At 44.0% G+C, this 25,689-nt stretch overlaps 1 protein-coding gene across 1 annotated transcript in view; it reads left to right on the top strand.

Moving 5' to 3' along the window:
• Window positions 1-25,689, top strand: part of PPIL2 (peptidylprolyl isomerase like 2) — a 107,400-nt gene that overhangs the window by 56,030 nt on the left and 25,681 nt on the right. The window contains exon 9 of the mRNA XM_068243099.1: window positions 22,782-22,857. Coding sequence (XP_068099200.1) covers window positions 22,782-22,857 — 76 coding nt within the window. The remainder of the gene's footprint in view (window positions 1-22,781; window positions 22,858-25,689) is intronic.

Raw genomic sequence — 25,689 nt, 5'->3', positions numbered from 1 at the left:
GCAACCTCTAAACTGACCAATAGAGCTTTCAGACTTACTACGGTTAGCTTGGAACCCTGGCGGCCATTTCAGGAGCTGCCGGGCAGATTCGGGAGCCGGAGCGAGGACAGGTAGGTGTACATGCTGCAATGTTCGGTCTGCATAGCTTTTGGCCAATTTTTTATGCCAATATTAAGGAATGGACTTATGCATGGGACTGCCTATCCGCACATATTTACGGTATATATTCAACTTACACGTAGTCTTTTCAGAATATTTTCTCCTCCTTAGTGCCAGTTTTAGATTTGTACAATTCTATGGGTTAATGCAAAGAATGATTCAAATATCTTATGACAGATTGCTAGCTTTGTACTTCTAGATCCGGTTTAAACTGTTGCTTGGAACTAGAGCTTGACTTTATTTTTATTCCTTTTAAAGGGAGTCTTTCAATGTCTTTGCTGACTTCCTTCTGAAAATGCTTCAAGCTTAGCAGTTATGCTGACCATTTGGCTTTCTACATCCTGAGTCTCTGATCTGGAACAGGCTTCCACATCAGTCATCTTGACTCCATTTTGATGTGAGTTTATTTCAGGTGACTCAAAAGGTTTCAGAGCCAAAGAGTCAGTGTGTCAGCAGTGAGTTTGTATTTTTAGAAAGGGGTGTGAAATGAAGCCTCTATATTTTTATAACAGGATACTTCCCTTTGCCTACAATTTTGCAATTATATGTGATTATTCTGTGCATCTGCTACAATGTAGCATGGCTTGTAGAAAGCCAGTGCAACAGATTACATTCAGTCACTGCAGATGTGAATAAAAAAAAAAAAAAAAATATTCAAGGTTCATATTGTCATGCACAATTGAAGGTAAAGAGGCGCCCTGGTTGAAATAAAAGCATCTAAAAACAGCTTAAAATCGAGGAAATAATATGAGGTGGCTTACCTCAATAACGAAATCCTTGTATATGACAAAAGATTTTTATTTAGCACAGGCAACGCGTTTCGCGGGTCCAAGCCCGCTTCATCAGGCCAATAAAAGTGCCTACAATAGTGAAAGAGCTCCTCAGTATAACTATATCGACAGCGTTATAGGTTAATACAATGAATACTTATGCATTATACATTTATATCCCAATAGTATACATACCACTGGGTTAAATGAAAACGATCGAATGATTCGATAGATCCATCAATCAGAAAAACGATTTTTCAAAAAAGTAAATTTAACCTAATTTAAGGATCTAGACTGCCGATCTAAAATGGGAGATGGTAAATATGCAAATGCAGTGTTCAGCTGCATTTGAAGGTATTTATATAATGTTCAAAAATCAACAGTCCATGGGCCTGATTCACAAAGCCGCGCAAACCGTCCAGCACGGGTGCGCCAAACAGCCAGCACGCAAAGCGCCGCCCGCGGCCTCCCGCGCGCGCAAAACGCCGCGACCCACGCGACCACGGCAAAACGCGTTTGCAATAGTCCGCGACCGCGCGAATCGCGGCACCCCACGCGCGCAAAAGCCCGCGAACGGCACCCCACGCGCCAACCACCCAGCACACCCGCGCCAAACAGCCCGCACGCCCCCGCGAACCAAGCCCACATGCCCAAAATTTCCATATGCTGGAGGAGGTTTTTATAACAAAAATTAATAAAACTAAAGTTATAAAATATATATATATATACAGATATACATACACATACATACATATATATATATATACACACATATACATATACATGCAGCCACAAATTAAATTAATAATAAAATAATAATAGTACTAATAATGCACAAATTACATATGCAAGAATCCAGCATTCATAGTACAGTATAGGAGATATTTATCTTGCCGTGAATATATAGCTTATAAGATAGACTAAAGTGCATATATCAATCTAAAAAAAGGGGGAACAATTATCACAAGACTTGGCCAGGTATAAATAGACATGTGTCTGACACTAACTGACACTTTAAGAATACCTGGTCATTGATATCATAAAAACAGCAAAAAACTGTGCATAGTTTAAACAGCAGGGGGAGCGCTTCATATAACTGTAATAATGGGAGTAAGCTTGACTTACCAAATGAACAAGTCGATATGGCAAAGGGAGCCTCTAATGGAGACTCTGAAGAGCTGCAATATATATTAGCTTTGCTAATCTCTGCAGCTGCAGTAATGAGAGCTCAACGAGGGGTGGATCAGATGTTCAGAGGGTGGGATGACATCACATAAGATGATGACTTCCGCAGGAAGTTGTGGCGCCGCCATCTTGGTTTAGGGCATTGATATATATATTGTGGGAAACTCGCCAGTGCTCATGTATGTTAGACATAACAGCAGCTGGAAGAACCCTGTTGCTGTTCTGTCACTAGATGGCAGCAAAGTGCACAATGTTTCTATTAGTAGGGTAATACAGCGTTTTCTTAGATTAGGCAAATAGAAATAAATACATTTTCTCATGACTTAATTTTGTGCTAATGTGCATATAGATATTCAGTGTGTGATCCTGCTTAACCCTTTGGGGATCTATTTTTCAGAGATAAAGAAATAAAAGGTTTTACATATAGCCTGATTTTTTTTTTTTTATTTTTTTTTTGGGGGGGGGGGGGGGGGGGGGAGGGAGGAATGAGGGGGGGGGGGGGGTCTGGGTAACAGGGCAGAAAATAGAGAGGAGGAAGGGAAAAAAGATGACCAGGTATTCTTAAAGTGTCAGTTAGTGTCAGACACATGTCTATTTATACCTGGCCAAGTCTTGTGATAATTGTTCCCCCTTTTTTTAGATTGATATATGCACTTTAGTCTATCTTATAAGCTATATATTCACGGCAAGATAAATATCTCCTATACTGTACTATGAATGCTGGATTCTTGCATATGTAATTTGTGCATTATTAGTACTATTATTATTATTTTATTATTAATTTAATTTGTGGCTGCATGTATATGTATATGTGTGTATATATATATATGTATGTATGTGTATGTATATCTGTATATATATATATATATATTTTATAACTTTAGTTTTATTAATTTTTGTTATAAAAACCTCCTCCAGCATATGGAAATTTTGGGCATGTGGGCTTGGTTCGCGGGGGCGTGCGGGCTGTTTGGCGCGGGTGTGCTGGGTGGTTGGCGCGTGGGGTGCCGTTCGCGGGCTTTTGCGCGCGTGGGGTGCCGCGATTCGCGCGGTCGCGGACTATTGCAAACGCGTTTTGCCGCGGTCGCGTGGGTCGCGGCGTTTTGCGCGCGCGGGAGGCCGCGGGCGGCGCTTTGCGTGCTGGCTGTTTGGCGCACCCGTGCTGGACGGTTTGCGCGGCTTTGTGAATCAGGCCCATGGACTGTTGATTTTTGAACATTATATAAATACCTTCAAATGCAGCTGAACACTGCATTTGCATATTTACCATCTCCCATTTTAGATCGGCAGTCTAGATCCTTAAATTAGGTTAAATTTACTTTTTTGAAAAATCGTTTTTCTGATTGATGGATCTATCGAATCATTCGATCGTTTTCATTTAACCCAGTGGTATGTATACTATTGGGATATAAATGTATAATGCATAAGTATTCATTGTATTAACCTATAACGCTGTCGATATAGTTATACTGAGGAGCTCTTTCACTATTGTAGGCACTTTTATTGGCCTGATGAAGCGGGCTTGGACCCGCGAAACGCGTTGCCTGTGCTAAATAAAAATCTTTTGTCATATACAAGGATTTCGTTATTGAGGTAAGCCACCTCATATTATTTCCTCGATTTTAAGCTGTTTTTAGATGCTTTTATTTCAACCAGGGCGCCTCTTTACCTTCAATTGTGCATAGCTATACCCCCAAACAATCTGTGTTTGAGGGGTGGTGACAGACCACCTGTGGGTGCCCCACAGTGGACACCTGTCCCTACTTTTTCAAGGAGAGCGACCACATCCAGGTCCCGGCTGGGACTACCCCGAGTGGAGTCGGGTTTATGGTCTCCACCTGCTTCCTACGGTTGGTTGCCCTTGCAACCTCCTTTTGTGAGTAGTAATTTATTGAAATTTCTTTTTTCAATTGCATACTAATATACTACACTATTGGGCTCCCGTATTTGTCTCCTATATTTTTTTCCCTGCAAGGTGCTGAGACACCCCCACTACACTTCATATTGTCATGCCTATTCTAAAATGGACGTACAGGAGTCACGTCGTCATTCTGCCCAAACAGTTTAATGCTTTAAACCTTTTCTATTCTCAAAATATTTTATTGTGCCACCATACTGCTTGGATATACATTGGTCTCCCCCATGACAGCCTGACTGAGCAAGCTTTCCAACATCAATGTCACAGCCCTTTGCAAACAATTGATTTGATTTATAAGTTATCGGTTAATCTCATGCTACACAGATAATGACAAGATGTCTGCAAGGTCGCTCAATCTTACAAGCTTACAAAATGCTGGGCATACACGGCTCGATTTTTGCCACTCAAATCTCCTGCCCGATCAATTCGCCGCTCGATTCCACAGTCAATTCTCTTATCTTCCGCTCGTTTTTCTTATCTTTTTCCATTCACTTCAATCCGGAATTGAGCGGCGAAACGATCGGGTGGGAGATCTGACAGGTAGAAATTATCTATCGAGCCATCTTAGTGGCTCAGAATCGAGCCGTGTATTTCCAGTATTAGATGATCTGCAGTTTAATGTTGGCATAAGTATGAAGAATTCTTTTTTTTTTTTCTTTACCATCAGTGGAGCTCTCTAAATGGACACCAATAGTCCTAATCATTGCCTAAAGGTCTGTACAGTCGCTCAACAAAAGTGGCCGCAACCAAAGTCGCAGAAACTACTTTACTTTACAGGCAGCAAAGACAAACTACGAGTCCTTCCAACGACTTTGTCCGCACACTGATATTGCAAATGACCAACTCATTTAAAAAGCGACATTACACACAACATGCATGCATTCTGTAGAACATGGTTGTTTAAAGAGGAACCATCACGATAATCTTTAAAATTTAAAACTCCTACAAATAAGAAGTACATTTCTCCCAGAGTAAAATGAGCCATAAATTACTTTTCTCCGAAGTTGCTGTCACCTATACTAGGTAGTAGAAATCTGACATTACCGACCGGTTTTGGGCTAGTCCATCTCTCTCTATAGGGGTTTCTCAGCATGGCCTTTATTCTTTATAAAGACACTCCCTGAAAATGATTTATACAAAGATGCTGCAGTGTTCTCCCCAGAAATTTTTTCCAGCCGGGTGGCATGAAAAAGTAGCCGGGTGGGGCGAGATGAGAATGCAGGACCAGTGCTTCTTGAGCAATTCTGCTTACAGCATAGGAGGAGGTGAGCCGATGACAGCCGGGTGGTCACCAAAACTAGCCGGGTGTAGCACCCGGCTAAAAGACCCTGGGGAGAACACTGTGCTGGCCAGCCTCCCTGCTTGCTGCACACTATTTTGGCAGTTGGACGGAGCAACTGCCATTCACTAAGTGCTTTTAAAAAATAAAGAAAACCCTGAGAACCCCCCTATGAGAAGATGGGCTAGTCCAAAATCTGTCGGTAATGTCAAATTTCTACTGCTTACTGTAAGTGACAGCAACATAGGAAAAAAGTAATTTATGGCTCATTTTACTCTGGGAGAAATGTACTTCTTATTTGTATGCGTTTTAAATTTCAAGATTTTCGCGACCGTTCCTCTCTAAACAACATTGTACACATGGAGCAGACTGCACGATATCTGCCCATATATCTGTGCCCGTTATCGGTCTCTCTATATTTTCGCATAATTGTCGTCTGAGATGGTGAAATCTATAGTTTGTCGGATGTTTCAAATGACTTTTGTTGAGAGATTAAAGAGTAATAAGTGCACACAACTGAATCTGTTAAAATCTGTTGGCCATGTTTTTTTTTGTTTCAAAACCTATGAAGTTTTGCAAACTGAGTAAGATGTATTGTACCATATAAGCACTGAACTAGGGAGGGGGCTTTTTGAGAAAACAACAAGGAGAATGGGGGCAGAAGGTGTTATGTCTGCTTTCTCAAAGACGCCTCTCCAAGGACTGGACAGTTTTTGAGCTGTGTATTTCAAGTGAAGCGAAAAAAACTCTTGATATAATGAATTGGTTGTGTAGTACGGATAATTAATCGAACATTAGTAGCAAAGAAAATAGTGTCCTATTTTTATTTCCAGGTATACAGCTTTTTATTTTTATAACATTGCATCATTCTCTAATAATTACAGTTTCCACAATACACTCAGCATTTAAAATGATTTCTCTGCAGAAAAACTATAAACAAAGAAGAAACAGTTGAGATAAGTGCTTCCAAGACAGTGCTGTTCAGGACTGCAGAGCTCACAGAAGCTCTTTTGCATAGATAACTGAAGTTTCTTAACTCTTCCTGTACTAGAAACAATATGAGACCCATATCTGTGCTAATAATCTCATATCTGTTTTAATTTTTAGCCTTACCACAAATCATTATATCATAAGTTTACTTTCTCTTTAGATTCCCTTTAAATTGAGCTGATTACTAATGTATCCTGAAGCATTTCAAATCTTTTGTCTTCTACATGTATGTGCAATTTTTATTTTGTTTTGTGTTATGGCTTTAGTTTATATTGAATTGTCAGTGTAAGGAACATGCAGGCATCTTCATATATCTTGGCCTGCAGCAATGAAACCTGCAGCCCTGCATTGAGGCAAACCACAAAATGCTCTAAGCTCTCTGAAGAACCTCCTGCAGTTACCCCCTCCTCTGTGTGCCTCTCAAGTTTCATGATTGGCCCATCATGGAGATGAGCAAACTTTCTAACCAGGCATCCGGGCATGAGTCTGGGAAGTTGAAAAGGGACTGGGTTACCTGAGACAGGACTTTGGAAATGTCTCTGAGCCCAGACTGCCCTTGAGTACTGATGCACTCTTTAGGATATCTGCAGGGAGACCCTGTTTATTTACGTTGCATCTGCATGTTGGTGATTGAGTTACTTGAGCTTAGGAAGGAATACTTATTGGTGCTTTGTAATTGTGTGGATAGTCACCGGTCTGGGATTCCTTGCAGAACAATATCATGGGGCATTCAAGAATAACCACAATTCAGCCAATTGGTGTAATCAGCTCATAAATACATTGTTTCCTTTATGTGAATTCTGCAATAAAAGAGGCCTTAGCACCACATCTCCCACTTTAGAAATGCTCAGTATTTTGAGTGGTTGTTGGAACAGGCTTGTTCATCTCGCCAATCCTTTGTGTCAGCAGTGAGCAGCAAAACCTTTCGGGCAGCACCCACCTTGGATCGGTCGGTGCTGTCATTTAAAACCTGTAAGGAGGCCAGTGTAATTCAGGAATAATTAGTCAGTGTTGACAATTTACAGAATAATAACTCCTTTTTTGCTTGAAAATTGGGAGAAATCTAAAAATACAACAAAAAAAATTATTCAGTGTAGAATCCATTTCTTCCATAAATTAGATGTTGTCTAAACATCATGGTGAGCCTATAGCTTCTAGTCGACCATTGAGATCATTTTTTCTTAAAGAGAAATTGTCAGCCACAAAATCAAATTCCATTTACACACTGCTCTGTGTTCATTATGCAGCCTGGAACCTTTCCCTGCATTGTAAGCACTCCAAACTAATCAGAAATGTTTCTGCTGTAATAAATCTCATATTTCAACCTGGCTCTATTTGGTACATTGCCGATGAGAAGGAAGCTTGTCATCACCCCCTCCCACATTAATGCTCCTCACTGATTGGCTAAGGGCAGTTCAGTGCGACATGAGGCTTAAATCTGATCTTGCTGTGCTCACGTTTACAAAGCAAGCTAGCTTCGACCATGCAGAGTCTAGGAGAGAGAAAAAAGAATAAGGGAGGAAATGACATCAGGACATCAGGATTGGCTTCAGTCAGAGGGAACTAAGATGGCAAATGCAAGGAACAGAATTCTCTTTATTTACTATATAAAATTCACTGAAATCGAAACGTGGACAGTACAATACATCTGTTATGTAAGTAGAACAAGCAGTTATCTACATATGTGTGGTGTTGTTTTTTCCTGGCATAGTATGGCCGACCCTGCTGCTTTAATAAAAGTCTGTCTGTTTAGCCCTTTAGAATTAGAGCACATGTAACTGTTAGAAGTAGGTAAAAGTGTTGTGTTAAGCTAGGTACAGCCAAAATGATGGTTTCAGCTGACTGACTATTGCCAGCTTTGTGACAATTCATGGATGTTTGGGAGCTGTGAGGAATGTTCTGTGGAGAGGAAGAGGAGGCGAAACGGGAAGCTTCTCACAGTGGCTGGGAATAAAGTAGCAGGCCAGAAAAAAAATCCACTATGCCATGTTACTTATCACCAATGCTTAAATGGGTGCAGAAAGACCCCGTGATACACGGACAGACCTCAAACTGATGGACCAAAATGACGTGAAACAATCAGTTTAGCTGTAAATGGTTTATCTTTAGTGCTAGTAATAAATTAGGAGATTGTGTAGGGTTATGGGTTGTTACAAGGCTAAAGATTAGGCTTTGGTAAATGCATGTTCATGTTTGGCTAACAAAACCTTTCCAATATTTTCATAAGACTTTTTTTTATCCACTCTAACATCAGGACTATTGAAAATAATGAATAGCTAAAAACTGTAGTCAGATGTGCATTAATTTTAAGTGCATGATTTGAAGTGCACAGCAAAAGACCCAAATTAGACCAGAATTGAACCAGAAGGAACTGCCAGGAGACTCTGCACTTCGGTTACATGGTTTGCTAATCAACTGGTTTTTATCTGCTTCACCATATGCTTGCCTGTTTCTGCAATTCCTGTATCTAAACCTACCCCACCCTCCTGCTGTCAGCTATCGATCTCCCTATATAGCACTTCAAAATGTACACGATGTTTCTCTCAACCACTTCATTTTGCCTTCTGCTTCTGAAAATTCACATGTCACTTCATCCTCCCACTGCCAGCAACACCATACACATTGCTCCCTCTCTGCTATCGTCTCCCCTTCTCTCTAGCCATGAACTATTCCTATTTCTCTGCTCAAACTACCCCTCCTCTGCTCTCACTAAACCTAACTTTCATTCACACAAGTCTCACCCCCACATCTCTCTGCTCTGCCTACTACTACTCCTGGCTTCTGGGGACATATCACCAAACCCAGGGCCCACTCCTAGACCTCACACTACTCAGACTACAACTCATTCCACCAATAACAAACCCCACCACCTCCCCTCCCAGAACACCTACAACCTTATTTATATCCCCCTTCTTCCTAGCTCTCCCCTCCCCATATCTGGGGCTCTATGGAACTCCCGCTCAGTCTGTAATAAACTGGCCTTCATTCATGACATGTTTATCTCCAACACTTTCACCTTTCTGGGGCTCACTGAAACATGGCTAACTCCATCAGACACGGTGTCTCCAGCTGCTCTAACTCATGGTGGACTAAAATTTAATCATGCCCCTAGACCTGGCCACAAACAGGGAGGCGGGGTGGGGAGCCTCCTCTCTGAACACTGCTCCTTTAAGCCACTCACACCACTGCCCGCACTCTCACTCTCATCCTTTGAAGTTCATGCTGTCTATCTCTACTCTCCATACCACATTCAGATTGCTGACATCTACCGCCCGACCGGTCCAGCCTCTACTTTCATTGATCACTTTTCAGCATGGCTTCTCCAGTTCCTATCCACTGATACCCTCTATCATCATTGGAGATTTTAATATACCCATTGACACTAACTGCCCTACTGCCACCAAACTGCACTCTCTCACATCCTCGTTTGACCTCGCCCAATGGTCCTTCACTTCCACCCACAAAGACGGCCACACTCTCAACCTTGTCTTTACCCGCCTCTGCTCTATTTCAAGCTTCCATAACATTCCACTTCCCCTCTCAGACCACAACCTTCTTACCTTCTCAATCAATTCTTCTCTACCATCAACTCCTCCAACACTACACCATCCGGTCATGCGCAGGAACTACCGCAACCTGGATCTGAATACCCTGACTGAAGCTTTGCAACCTCTAAGTACTCTGTCATCCTACACTGACCCAGAGGCAGCATCCAGTTACTTATTTAGTGTAGTCTCCTCTGCCATGAATTCAGCCGCCCCACTCACCACCACCCGCCCCCGCCAAACTAACAGGCAGCCCTGGCTCACTGAACAAATCAAACAGCTGAAAAGGCGCTCCAGGGTGGCAGAAAGGTGCTGGAGAAAGAGCACTGCTAGGACTTCCACCACTACAAACAAACTATGCAGGAGCTCAGGGATGCCCTCACCTCTGCTAAGCAGTCTTATTTCTCCTCGCTCATTTCCTCACAGTCCCACAACCCAAAACAATTGTTCAACACCTTTAACTCCCTACTTCGTCCCCCACCACTTCCCCCCCCACCACATGTCTGTCAGCTGACGACTTTGCATCATACTTTACAAGCAAGATTGATGCAATACGTAATAGCTTCAACACGCAACCACTTTTACCAGCTCAACCATCACCTGTAGATTCCTTCTGTCCGCCTGCATCCTCGCCCACTACTAACTGCCTTCCCCCCCGATACACAAGACCACTCTCCCACTCTAATATCTTTTACCACACTCACTGAACAGTGTCTTTCCTCACTACTCTCCAAAGCTCATCTCACTACCTGTGCCCTGGACCCCATTCCCTCCCATCTAATCCCCCAGCTTTCCTCCTCCCTTAATCCCGCTCTAACAACTCTATTCAATCTTTCTATCTCCACTGGCACTTTTCCTTTCTTATTCAAACAAGCTATTATCACACCACTTATCAAAAAACCCTCTCTTGATCCAGCTTCTCTATCCAATTACCGGCCTGTCTCACTCCTCCCCTTTGCTTTTAAACTGCTGGAACGTCACATCCATTCAGATATGTCTGCCTTTCTCTCTACCAATTCCTTACTCGACCCCTTTCAATCTGGAGTCCGCACACACCATTCCACTGAAACTGTCCTCACGAAAGTTGCTAATGACCTACTGGTAGCTAAATCCAAAGGCCAGTTCTCCATTCTAATACTCCTTGACCTTTCCTCTGCCTTTGACACGGTTGATCATGCTCTGCTTCTGCAGACACTGTCATCTTTAGGAATCAAGGGACAAGCACATTCCTGGATCTCCTCTTATCTCTCTGGACGCTCTTACACTGTGTCCTTCTCTAACACCAATTCCTCCCCACGCCCACTGTCTGTTGGTGTTCCTCAAGGCTCTGTTCTTGGGCCACTTCTTTTCTCAGTCTACACCCGTGGCCTGGGACAACTAGTTAACTCTTTTGGCTTCCAGTATCACCTCTATGCGGATGGCACCCAAATCTATCTCTCAGCTCCTGATCTGGCATCACTACTATCTAGAGTCCCCGACTGTCTACTTGCCGTTTCTGCATTTATGTCCTCCCGCTTCCTCAAACTTAACATGAGTAAAACGGAAATTGTGATTTTTCCACCATCGCGATCTACACCTCCACCAATTGCAACCATAACGGTATACAACACCCCAATAACCTCAACCACTAAGGCCCGCTGCTTGGGGGTTATACTCGACTCAGAGCTCTCCTTTAAACCTCACATTTCCTCATTAACCACCACCTGCTATTTCCAGCTCAAAAATATATTCCGTATCCGTCCCTTCCTCACACAAGAGGCCACCAAGTTGCTTGTACATGCCTTAATCATATCCCGCCTAGACTACTGCAACACCCTGCTCTGTGGGCTACCACAAAAAAGGCTAGCACCTCTCCAATCCCTTCTAAATTCAGCGGCCCACCTCATTCACCTCTCCACACGCTCTTCCGATGCAGCCCCACTATGCCGTTCTCTCCACTGGTTACCTATTACCCAGAGGATCCAGTTCAAACTCCTGACTCTAACATACAAAGCCCTCCATGAGTTGTGCCCTCCATACATCTCATCACTAATCTCAAGATATTGTCCCTCCCGCAACCTTCGCTCCTCCCAAGAAATTCTCCTGGCCTCTAAGCTGATCACCTCCTCTCATGCTCGCATCCAGGACTTTACACGAGCATCATCTCTTATCTGGAACTCTCTTCCACAGCCTGTACGTCATGCTCCAAACCTGGACATCTTCAAACGCACTCTTAAAACACACCTTTTCAGACAAGCTTATAACATTCTATAGCCCTTATTTACTTATTTGACACAATGTAATCAGAGGCAAAGGGTCACTGCCTCATCCATCTTTCACCCCCTTACCTAATGTGTCCCCCACTACCCACTAGATTGTAAGCTCGCAAGGGCAGGGTCCTCCTCCTAATGTTTACTGTTTTTGTCACAATATTTGTGCTGCTTGGAACTCTGTTTTGCAATTTGTTAGTATATCTATGTTCCCCTTGTCGTCTTAGTGTGCTTTGTAAAGCGCTCCGGAATATGTTGGCGCTATATAAATAAAAAATAATAATAACTATTGCTGACTCGCCTTTCTAAAAATATTTCTTTGCCTGTAATGCTGATCCAATGACTACAATCATTAATGCAGTACAAAATGTGGGGTATATTAGTGATTCTGGCTTCACTGGCTGCCAGTTAGTGACTCAGAATGTACTAAAGTCAGAGCGAGACAACGTGCATTTTTAAAAGGTGCTCAGTAATTACTGCCTGTGTGTTTGTTTGCTTTATTGTAAGTTTCCTTAAAGGGGAACTGAAAAGAGAGGTATATGGAGGCTGTCATGTTTATTTCCTTTTAGACAACACCAGTTGCTTGGCAGCCCTGCTGATTCTCTGCCTCTAATACTATTAGCCATAGCCCCTGAACAAGCATGCAGCAGATCAGGTGTTTCAGTGGTTCAGACTTATAAGTCTGATCTGACAAGACTAGCTGCATGCTTGTTTCTGGTTTTCATCAGATACTACTGCAGAGAAATAGACCAGCAGGGCTGCCAGGCAACTGGTATTGATTAAAAGGAAATAAACATGACAGCCTCCATAGACCTCTCTCTTCAGTTCCCCTTTAATACACAAAAGGGGCCCAAAACAGTGGATTTCCAACCAACCTGGGCTTTTATTAGCATGTTTAAGCATCAAGGCAATTGTTTTTTTTTGTACATGAAATAAAGCGTACTAATTGCAGAGTTTATACACCTTGTCTGTTTCTACGCTATGTATATTTTAGAAAAGAGATGAGAAAGAAGGCACCATTCCATGTGCTGCCTCAGCCTAGGCAGTCGTCCATGCATATTTCTCAGCTGGAGAAGAGATACGATAATTAGTTACGTGCCTTTGTTTGGAAATGGTTAATGAAAAGCTTGGTAGGATTATGGCATATTGCAGGCCTGGATTTACAACACAGGAGCCTGTAGGCACAGATGTACTGGCACGATAGACTTCACCCATCATGAACCTACAAACGGCCACCAAACCACACCGCAGGTATGCCGGCTGGCCCAGCTGGTACTTCTCTTCTCTTGCCCTTCATAGGTAGCTTCAGGTGTCCCTTAGCATTAGATAGCCAGAGCTATCCTCACCATTAAGTAGCTAGAGGTGCCCCCAAGTATTCGGTGGCTAGAGGTTCCTCGGAATGTAGGGAGGGGAACAGAGTCGGGTGAGTAACCTCTCATTTACAATCAGCTCGGAGCTCTGCATAGGAAAGACAGGAGGGAAACACTTGGGGAGGGGAATGAGCCGCCTTTCCATCATCAGGCACCTGTAGGCACGTGCCTACAGTGCCTTATGGTAAATCTGGCCCTGGCATATAGCCAGTTTTTTACTATGTCTAGGAAGCGATTATGCAGGTCTGAATATTGGCTTTGGAGACTGACTAGAACACTGAGATGGCAGTTCTCGTGACTGGTGGTTCTCCACAGGCAGTTGATGCAGGGCGGTTCATGAAGGCGGGATCAGATTGGAAAAACTTGCTCAGTTGCTTTTACATCCTAATCTCTGAGGCGTTTCATTTCTATCTAGATTGCTGTGTCAAAAGCGTGCGCCAAAGATCAGACATCAATGCGCATGCTAATTAATCAACACCTGTGGTGTGATTCCTTGAGCTAAGGGAGAGCTGGCTGGAGGAGGTGCCCAGAGGAAGTGGAGACACAGTAAGCTGCTTCTGCAGTCGGCCCAACTCTCTCGGGATTAGCCCTGAGTTGGGCTTATCAAGCGGGATTCAGTCAGACCCTGAACTTAAACACAAACTCCTTTGGAGAGATCTAAAAAGAGTTGTTTCGCCAATTATCCCAATCCAACCTGGTAGAGCTTTAGAAAATTTGTGCCAAAGAATGGAAAAAAATGACCCAAATCCAGACATGCGGGGCTGTGGAGTAAGACCAATTTTGGATACCTGGGGCCATATGCAATTCACTTTTTCACCTGAGTAAATGCCTTATACAACCCCAGCAAGCAAACGAATACTCAAAATAATTTTGACAGTACGTCATTAACTACTTTTTGGGTACTTTTTCTATTGCAAAGTGCTAAAAAGTTTATTAAAATTGAAGATGAAAATGTATCTCCTAGGAGAAAAGTCAGGAGAAAAAGTGAATTGCATATGGGCCCTGGAATCGGTAGTTTCATTAACATGAGTTGGATTTTCTTTTTTGTAATAACTCCACAGCCCTGGTAAGTATTAGACTAAAGAGGTGGAGTCCCTAAAATCGTCAAGCTCAACACCTCATTGAGGGAATGAAACCGTGCTTGTGTATTATGTGAAATGCTAAATAAAATATTGTTTAAAAAAAAAAAAAAAAGAGGTGGAGTCCACAAGATGGAGCAATTTTTGAGTACCTGGAGTTGGAGTCGGAGTAGGTGGTTTCATGAACGGAGTCAGACGATTTTTGTACCGACTCCACAGCCCTGCAGACATGCAATACTTTTAACATCATTACCAAGAGAATGTCGGGTTTGAATACTTTTCAGTTGTTCTTTAACGAAGTACTGATGGTCTGAATACTTTTTACTCTATCAATATAAAGTATGAAGTGTTGCTTGAGGAAGGAAAAATTCATTCAAACAGGCAACATGGCAAAATGTAAAGGGACCTGGGTAGGCAGTAGAGATGTCTTGAACCTCCGATTTTCGCTTCGCGAACCTTCGCGGAAGAGTTCGCGAACTGCAATAGACTTCAATGGGGATGCGAACTTTGAAAAATAGAAAAAATTATGCTGGCCACAAAAGTGATGGAAAAGATGTTTCAAGGGGTCTAACACCTGGAGGGGGGCATAGCGGAGTGGAATACATGCCCAAAGTCCCGGGGAAAAATCTGGATGTGACGCAAAGCAGCGTTTTAAGGGCAGAAATCACATTGAATGCTAAATTGCAGGCCTAAAGTGCTTTCAAACATCTTGCATGTGTATACATCAATCAGGGAGTGTAATTAGAGTTCTGCTTCACACTGACGCACCAAACTCACTGTGTAACGCACTGCAAACAGCTATTTGCATAGTGCCTGCAGTGCTGGACTGGTGCGCACCGTGGCGAGAGTGTAGGCCGTGGCGGTTTTCAAGCCCATGTGGTCGCCGGGCTGTGGTAGCTCAATGATAGAACAGTGATTGTCCAGCTGATCAGATTTGGTCTGACCACAATGAAGCAACGACCTTATTATCTTTTGTGTCCCACCCCCACCTGAGACACTCAAATAGCCGGCGGTTATTGCTTCATTGTGATATGCAAGCCCCTTCACCACAGCAAGGTAATGATCACGAAGGGGGATGGGCACATGTACATGCCTTTTGTTTGTTTGTTGCAGCCGCCCACAGTGCAGCCAGAAAAATTAGGCAGGCATGTACACGCACCAGAAAAATTAGTGTAGTGGCCGCTGCTAGCAGCGGCCTTAAAAATTCAGGAATCCGCCTAGAGTCCTGGACCCTGTTGGTGGTGGCAGAGAAGGCAAGCGGCCTGCAGGCAGAGATGCTGTGTGTGGGGACTGACTTAGTCTTCGGTCATGCAGTAGCCCTCCGTGATCCATTCCTCATTCATTTTGATAAAGGTCAGGTACTGAACACTGTCGTGACTTAGGCGACTTCTCTTCTCAGTGACTATGCCTCCAGCTGCACTGAAGGTCCTTTCTGACAGGACGCTTGCGGCAGGGCAAGAGAGAAGTTGTATGGCAAGCCTGCGCAACCAGTAGTCCAAGGGTTCATCGTCTCTTTTCGCAGTGTCTACATCCACACTCAAAGCCAGGTAGTCGGCTACCTGCCGGTCCAGGCGTTGGTGGAGGGTGGATCCGGAAGGACTATGGCGAAGAGTTGGACTAAAGAATGTCCGCATGTCCGACATCACCCTGAGATCGCTGGAGGGTCCTGTCCTTGCCTGCGTGTACTTGGGAGGAGGAGGGTTACTGCCAGTGGTACCTTGATTGCGTTGTGCAGCCACATCACCCTTAAACTCATTGTAAAGCATCATCGACAACTTGTTCTGCAAGTGCTGCAGCCTTTCCGCCTTCTGTTGAGTTGGTAACAGGTCCGCCACTTTGTGCCTGTACTGAGGGTCTAGTAGCGTGGCCACCCAGTACAGGTCATTAGCCTTGAGTTTTTTGATACGGGGGTCCCTCAACAGGCTGGACAGCATGAGAGGCCATCTGCACAAAGCTGGATGCAGATGTACTCTCCATCACCTCTTGCTCTTCCTCAGTGACGGGACGCAGCTCCTCTTCCTCCCCCCCAGCCACGAACAATACCACGGGAACGTGGAGCAGCAGAAGCCCCCTGTGACGGCTGCCGCAGTTGTTCTTCTTCCGCCGCCTCTTCCTCCTCCACAGAAACACCTTCCTCATCACCATGATCAGAGTCTGACTCCTCTCCTTCCCCACACGACTCCTCTTCTTCCTCCTCCTCCTCCCCCCTCTCTGCTGCCGCAGGTGTTGTGGAAACATCGGGTTCGGATGTAAATCGCTCCCACGACTCCTGCTGCCGTAACTGTTCTCGTTCACGCTCCTCCACAGCTGTATCCACCACTCTACGCACGGCACGCTCCAGGAAGTAGGCGTAGGGGATCAAGTCCCTGATGGTGCCCTCAGCGCGACTCACCAGTTTGGTCACCTCCTCAAAGGGCTCCATGACCCTGCATGCATTTCGCATCAGTGTCCAGTTGTTAGGCCACAACATCCCCATCCTCCCAGATTGTGTCCTTGTACTGTAATGATACAGGTACTGGGTGACGGCTTTCTCCTGGTCTAGCAGGCGAGAGAACATCAGCAGGGTGGAATTCCAGCGAGTCGGGCTATCGCAAATCAGGTGTCTCCCCGGCAAGTTGTTTCTACGCTGAATGTCCGCAAAGCGTGCCATGGCCGTGTAAGAGCGCCTGAAATGCCCACACAACTTCCTGGCCTGCTTCAGGACATCCTCTAAGCCTGGGTACTTGGACACAAAACTTTGCACGACCAGATTCAGCACATGTGCCATGCAGGGTATGTGTGTCAGCTTTCCCAAATTCAACGCAGAAATGAGATTGCTGCCGTTGTCACACACCACTTTGCCAATCTCAAGCTTGTGCGGGGTCAGCCATTACTCCACCTGTTTGTTAAGAGCAGCCAGGAGAGCTGCTCCAGTGTGACTCTCCACTTTCAGGCAAGACATGTCTAACACTGCATGACACCGTCGTACCTGGCATGCAGCATAGGCCCTGGGGTACGGGGGCTATGTAGCTGGAGAGGAGATCGCGGCACCAGCCGAGGAGGAGGAGGATGACGACAGTGAAGAGGTGGTAGCAGGCGAAGAGGAGGTGGCTGGAGGCCTGCCGGCAAGCCGTGGAGGTGTGACAAGTCGGTCCGCTGTGCAGCCACGTACTCCCTACTTGCTGCCATCGGTCACCAGGTTGACCCAATGGGCTGTGTACGTAATGTAGCGGCCCTGCCCGTGCTTGGCAGACCAGGCATCCGTGGTCAGGTGGACCCTTGACCCAACGCTCTTCGCAATAGATGACACCACTTGCCTCTCAACTGCACGGTACAGTTTGGGTATGGCCTTTTGTGAAAAATAATTGCGGCCTGGTATCTTCCACTGCGGTGTACCAATGGCCACAAACTTACGGAAAGCCTCCGACTCCACCAGCTTGTATGGTAATAGCTGGCGGGCTAATAGTTCCGCCACGCCAGCTGTCAGACGCCGGGCAAGAGGGTGACTGGCAGACATTTGATCTTACGCTCAAATACTTCCTTCACGGACAGCTGGGTACTGCTGTGGGCAGAGGAGAAGGAACCGCTCAAGGGAAGAGGTGGTGTGGAGGGGAGGGTGGCTGTGAAGGTGCAAGGGAGAAAGCGGATGAAGACGATGCACCTGAAGGAGGAAGAGGAGAAGGAAGGGTGGCTTGTCTTTTGGGTGCTGCTTTTCCTCAGGTGTTCTTGCCATAGCTTTTTGTGCCTTCTCTCCAGGTGCCTTCGTACGGCACTTGTCCCTACGTGAGAGTTGGCCTTTCCACGGCTCAATTTTTGCTGGCAGAGACAACAGATGGCTTTGCTCCGATCTGAGACACACGTTAAAAAATGTCCAAACCGCTGAGCCCCCCTGGGGTGATGACGCTACGGTGGCATCAGCAGCTGACGTTGAAGGACATGTTGGCTGGCTGTCCATAGCTGGCGGTACATGGCGCCGGACACTGCCCTCAGGTGTTTCTAAGGACGAGCTCCCTCTGCTTCTATCATGGAGTCGTCTCCTCCTACTCCTCTCTGACCCCCCCCCCACCCCCCCTCTGAACTGTCCCCCTGGTCATCTCCTCTACTGGGAACATACGTGGCATCCATATGATCGTCGTCATAATCCTCCTGCCCAGCTTCGCTTTCCTCAGACACCTCCTCAACTGCACCAACTTCAGGTGGTTCATCATCCCCCTCCTCAAACGTTCCGTCCATACTATCGCCACCTAACTCAGACGTATGAGGTGGTGTACCTGCGCCTTCTTTTTGTTGTTGCAGTAGTGGCTGTGAATCAGTGATTTTATCACCACCACCACCAAATAACTCCTGCAAAGTGTCAAATGCAGCGGATGTGGTGCTTGTACTAGCGCTGGTGGCACTGGCTGCGGGAGATGAGGTCTTCTGTGTTAAATACTCAACCACGTCCTCACAATTTTGGGAAGTGAGCACTGTATTTTGGGACAGGTCCGCATGAAATCACAGCAACACCACCTCACACAGACCTGCCGGTGCCTGGTGGCCTTCCTCTGGGTCTGCCTCTACCTCTTCCTCTACCTGGTTTGTCCATTTTGTCCATCTCGGGGGGATGCTAGGTGTATACAGTGAGCTGGGTTCACTCAACACAACAGGTAGTTATATGCAGTGAGCTGGGTTCACTGAACAGTAAAGGTACTTAGATGCAGTGAGGTGGGTTCAGTCAACACAACAGGTAGTTATATGCAGTGAGGTGGGTTCGCTGAACAGTGAAGGTACTTAGATGCAGTGAGCTGGGTTCACTCAACACAACAGGTAGTGAGATGCAGTGAGGTGGGTTCACTGAACAGTAAAGGTACTTAGATAGATGCAGTGAGCTGGGTTCACTCAACACAACAGGTAGTGAGATGCAGTGAGGTGGGTTCACTGAACAGTAAAGGTACTTAGATAGATGCAGTGAGCTGGGTTCACTCAACACAAAGCTGGGTACATGCAGTGATGAGGTGGGTTAAGTAAACGTAACAGGTACTGGGTATATGCAGTACTGGGTAGTACAATGTGCAGCTCCCTGTCACACACACAGGTAGTCACTGGATGTGCTGGGCTGCTGGCAGTGGCACACACACTATGAATTAGCAAGGCTGTGCATGCAACAAAAGTGTCAGTTTGACACACAGAAAAAAAAAAGTACAGGATGAGCTCTGAAAAGAGCTGTTGAGGGGTGCTATAAAAGCAATAATAATCAGCCAGGAGCAAGCTAAGCAGTCAAGAACCTAACTAATCTGTCCCTAGAAGAACAAGTCTGCAGCAGCTGTCCCTAGTCTGTCTCACTCTCTAGCAGGCACACGAGTGAGGCTAATGGCCGCCGGAGCCTGCCTTATATAAGGGGGTGGTGGGGCTCCAGGGCTTAGTGTAGCCTGAATGGCTACAATGTGCCTGCAGACTGTGATGCAGAGGGTCAAAGTTTACCCTCATAGTGCATTATGGGGCGAATCGAACTTCCGCAAAAGTTTGCTTGGTCCAGGCGAGCGTGAATCCCCAAAGTTCGCCTGGAACCGTTCACCGGCGAACCGTTCGCTACATCTCTAGTAGGCAGCATGTATCCTACAATTTGCTACTGGATAACAACTATGTAAACCACATAGTTTTCCTACTTGGCAGGGCAGGTGCTAGGGGAAGCAAAGTGTTAGTGATGACAATGCTGCAAACGCCTTGTTCTACTGTTCTGAAGTTTTTTCTTTGGGCGTTTTCAAAGCGAACATTCTGCAGGTGGTTGTGGAAGGTGCACATTTTTCTGTCCTTATGTGGGGTTTAACAACATAAAACTGTGATTATTATGTTTTACACTGTGTTGTCTAATATTTAACATTCTTACTAAATCCGTAAGCTTTCACAAATGGGTTCTATACAGTTTACATCAATACTAAGTAAGGGACTTTGTTTACATTTTCAGTAGTGCTTCTGAAATTACTTTGAAAAAAATTTTTTTGTGAATCCATTGAACCTACAATTGTGATATTCTTAAAGGACATCCAAGGTGACATGATGAGATAAACATATGTATGTACAGTGCCAAGCACACAAATGACTGTTGTGTTCTTTTTTTCTTTCTCTGCCTGAAAGAGTTAAACATCAGGTATGAAAGTGACAGTCTGTCTGGGTCGGGACCGGGTAGGGGTATAGCGTAACCCTCACTGATAAGGTATTACAGCCATAAAACACTTTCATGGCACTAAATGGTTTATGAGAACAGGAAAGAGAAAGGGTCAAAAGTTCATAGATTTTATCTCTGGTGTACTTCAATGGATCTGTCATTGAGCAGAGACAATGAAGCTGTAAAAACTTACAAAGTAGATTTGGATATAAAATAATACAACTATTTATTAGATTCAGATATATAATACAAATAAACTGTATGATATCTAAAGTCATTTTTAGGAAGGGATAGATGCAATCTGTCTCCTCAGAATTTCACCTCCGATATCCTTTATATTAGATTTTTGTATTTGAGGCTTGTGCTTTGCAGTGTTTATTTTTCCCCATTTCATTTTAATCTTTGCTAAAAGCATTGTTACCTCTTGGGCGTAGTGGAGAAAATGTCAAGTGATTGGCAGTGTGGTGCCTGTCAGAAGATTAAAAAGAAAAAGGGCCTTTTTTTAATTAGTTGAAATAATGACAGAGTGTCTTTAATGTGATGTCTTATTCTGTGGATCAATCAAGATTAAAATGTCTGTCTGCACAATGATTACTTAATCTCTGTATTTCCAGCTATGTTCACCTCATTTAATTACAATAAATGGTAAAGTATATGGCGATAAGAAAAGCAGGCATTTGATCACAGATATGAAGTCCCTGCAGCAATATCATTTAGCTTTCAGCCAGACTGTGGCCAACCTGTGATTTGTGTGTACTATATGATACATTTACAGACCTTTGCAAATTCGGCTTTATTGGGCCAGAAGAGCAAATGACAGTCTTGGTCTTTATGAATAAACTCCTCAAAACACTGTTATTATGGTAAAAAAAAAAAAACTACCCTGCAACCTGCTGGACTCCTTGGTAGGCTTTTAATGTTGCCTTACTTTTTAGTTAGGAGAAATTACAGAAGCAAGCACAGATTGTGTGTTCAAGAATGACAGTCTAGTCCTAAAGACTGATCTTACCTTTAAATGGAGCTGGAGAGACCCGTATAGGTATCCAGCGGTAGAGCTTGTGTCATTCTCAAGTCAGGGACTGGGCTATAGTGATGGTCGAAGAATCACATCTTGTGACAGGTTAGTTCTTGTCAGCAGATCAGTGGTTTCTTGCTGCAATAGCTGCTATCTCATGCCGGTCCAGCTTAGTCAGTACCATTCAGGCCGTATAAGCAGCCAATAACGAGTGCACTTTGGGGCAAATTGGAAGCCATAGGGATTCATTAAATAATGTGACGCGTTTCTTAAGGGCTACACCCCAGCTTCTTCAGGCAAGCCTGGGTAATATATGCTTGGGGTTTTGAGGATCCTTGGCATCTAAGAAACCAGAGCTCACTATACCCGTTCTAGTTGAGTTGGAACTACAATCTAAGAATAGGAGATCTTCTGATGGAGTTCTTGAGATCTTTAAAGGAATCCAGAGATGGCGTAACCTAAAGATTTGATACTGATCCAGGGCTTCCTCAAGCCCCATAAGCACGGCTAAGTGTCTTGCCATCCTCCCGCTTACCGCCATTCAGCCGCAATCAGCCTCGGGAACTGGCTCAGTCGTGTCAGTCAGAGTCTTCTGGACATACGCGGGACCTCCTCCAGTTACCAGGGCTGATTGTGGCTGAACGGCAGCACGCAGGAGGACAGTGGGGGACTCAGCGTTTTTTATGGGGCTAGAGGAAGCCCTGGGTAAGTATCAAATCTAGGTTATGCCATCTCTGGTACACTTTAACAAAGCAGTCAGATAAATCTCCCAAAGGTGAACCCAATATACAATATTCCAATTTCTGTTATCTGAACAGATACAGCTTGTAAGCAAACCAGTGTCACATCAGTAAACTAGCATTTCTCATTTCTAAATTCGGATGAATTATTTATCTTCTAGGCAAATTTAATGTCATTAAATGCTGATTGGCTTTGATTGACCACATGCTACTCAACCTCAAATCATACATCATATTATGTTGCAGGCTATTAAAGTAATGATCATGTTTTGTTGGTTTTACTTGATTTATTTTTATGCCTTTGTTTGGTTGATCTGTCCTATATTTAGCAGCTTTACTTTTGCCTTATGTCCCTTAGGATCCCACACAGCTGGACAAATTCAATGTCTCAAATTTCTTCCATGTCAAAAACAACTTGAAAGTTGTAGACCCAGGTGAGTTTGGTTATCTTTCTTTCATGGGAAAATGTGTGATGACCGTATTATTAAGAATGTAAGTTTAAAGTTTCAGGGAAGGATTCTCATTGACGTGGGCATTTCACAAAGCAGTTGTCATGCTTGCTCCATCTAATACTGGTGTGCTTCTGTGATCGTTTGCCATCTAGATCCCTATATCCCTAGAATATAATGCATAGTCTTTTTAAGTGAGGCTATTAAACATATTCATATATTGGCACCTTTATTTCTATAGTAAAACATTTTTCATTGAATGAATGTCTGATTTGATAAAAAGTTCTCATCAAATGTAAATCTACTAAAAGTTAGGGCATTCTCAATTGACGGTGGTCAAAATTATTAACTAAATGTTGGACAGGGTTGGGTTTTTTTTTCTTTTTTAACCTAAAGAAGTGTGTGCACATCCAACTTCCGCATAGCTAGAAGTGGTGGTGTTCCAATTGTTACTCTAGCACAGTGGTGTGCAGTGGCAAATCAATATTTTTTTCTCTCAATAAGAACATTTCCCTGTTTGATCACACATTGTACACTGCTTACCTTTATCTAAAGAGAGTCATGACTGCTTCTTTTCCTCAGAGAACGGTTAGTTGAAGGAGGAGACACCTCATTCCCAACCCAATGGTGGCCATATATCTGTAATCTTGGAGGCTGATTGACCATCATATTCGATAATTATTGACTATAATGAAAATCGTTGCCTAGCATGCCCGATCGACAATTCGCATGTATTCATTGGACATGCAGGAAAATATCAGGCTGACATGATTGTGGCGGCAACAGTGTGCAATTATCACAAACGCCACTGAATCCCCTGGCCTTGGCCCCCTAAATGTACACGTTCCACTGCCCTCCAAGTGCCCATGCATTCATACTTTACCTGCTCACCGCTGTCTCAGCACTCCTTCGTGCCCAGTGTAGTTGCCAGCGTATTGCACGTGGGGCAGGTGTGTGTGCGCGTGACGCCACACGTGCAAATCTCCGCAACCACATGGGCGCGAGTGAGGAACTTGAGTGCTGAGATAGCGTGGGCAGTAAAGTATGAATGCGTGGGCACCGGGAGGGGGTGGTACGTGTACAGTTGGAAGGACACGGGGCGGAGGAACGTCACTAGGCAGATTCCCAAAATAATTCAAGCCCAAATTGATCGGGAATTGGTCTGCAGTTTATGGCGTCCAACAGATCTCTCTCTTGGTCAATCGCTTGCAAAAATCATTTGATGTATGGCCACTTGAACCATAAACAATTGAATTGGGTCATAAATGGCTTTAGAAAGCTGTGATGTGGGAAGGCTAAAGAGAGCTCATTTACTATAAACTATAAGCTGAATCCACCCATTCCTCTATTTAAAACCTACTGGAAACTGCTCTTCTTGGCAGCGAAAGATGACATTAAACTGCAGGGAATGGAAACTGATTCTATTAAATTTGCTGTCATAATGCATGATAAAATATCAATGTATGGTGGCAAAATTAGACTGGGCACACCACTAGGTCAGTTTCCATGCATTAACACGTTATAGGGAATGCATATAAAGTGTTTTTTGTTTTTTCTAAATGTGAAGTTTTACTTTTATGGCTCAGTATTGCTGCTTTCTAAATACAGAGGAGATGATTTATCAAGCTCCTTACACAGAAAACTGGAGAAAAAGTTACCCAGGGCAACATGGCAAATGAGCATAGATTCAGATTGGTTACGCTGGGCAGCTATACCACTTTTTATACTAGTTTTGTTCATATTTGCGTATAATAATCAGTCCCATAGCACAACCTATCATATAACTGAAAAGTGGTTGTGATTAGATATGATCATGATATAATCCACATTCATTTGATGTGCTGCCTTTTTAAGTTCTTATAACATAACCTGGGCTAGTGATGACTAGTTCATTACTGCTTTTCAACACCTATTTATCCCTGCTGCTCTAGTCTATAGTGGGTGGCGGAGGAGTTGGTCTTTAGTCAAATATTGAAAATCTTTCACTAGTGTAAAGCTTACAATTGAAAAAATGTGCAGTGACGTGAGTCTGTGTGCTTGGATAGGGAACTGGCTAATGGACAGAAAACAAAGAGTTGTGGTCAATGGATCATACTCAAAATGGGAGACTGTTAGCAGTGGGGTCCCACAGGGGTCTGTACTGGGTCCAGTGCTCTTCAATTTATTTATTAATGACCTAGTGGATACAGTAGTGAGCAATGTTGCTATTTTTGCAGATGATACAAAATTGTGCAGAATCATCAACTCTAAGGAAGATAGTGTTATATTGCAACAGGATCTGGATAGGATGGCTATATGGGCACATACATGGCAGATGAAATTCAATGTTGACAAATGTAAAGTCATGCATTTTGGTCGTACCAATGGTCTAACACCATACAAAATAAATGGGATACAGTTGGGGACATCAAACTTGGAGAAGGACTTAGGAGTACTCATCGACAACAAGTTAAATAATCGTACTCAATGCCAAGCCGCTGCAGCTAAAGCTAACAAAATTTTGGGATGCATTAAAAGGGAAATAAAAACTCGAGATGCTAGCATAATATTGCCCCTGTTTAACTCTCTAGTAAGGCCACATCTGGAATATGGAATTCAGTTCTGGGCACCACATTACAAAAAAGATATTGCAGTTTTAGAGCAGGTGCAGAGACGAGCAACAAAATTGATACGTGGGATGGAAGGTCTCACTTACCAAGAAAGGTTAGATAAACTGGGTTTATTTAGTCTAGAGAAAAGACGCCTTAGAGGAGATCTAATTAACATGTATAAATACATCAGAGGGCAATATAATAGCTTGGCGGATGAGCTTTTTGT

This window comes from Hyperolius riggenbachi, chromosome 1, assembly GCF_040937935.1.
Source record: "Hyperolius riggenbachi isolate aHypRig1 chromosome 1, aHypRig1.pri, whole genome shotgun sequence".
NCBI lineage: Eukaryota > Metazoa > Chordata > Amphibia > Anura > Hyperoliidae > Hyperolius > Hyperolius riggenbachi.
Note: the sequence above shows the minus strand (reverse complement) of the source record. Positions and strands in the feature narration are given on the sequence as shown.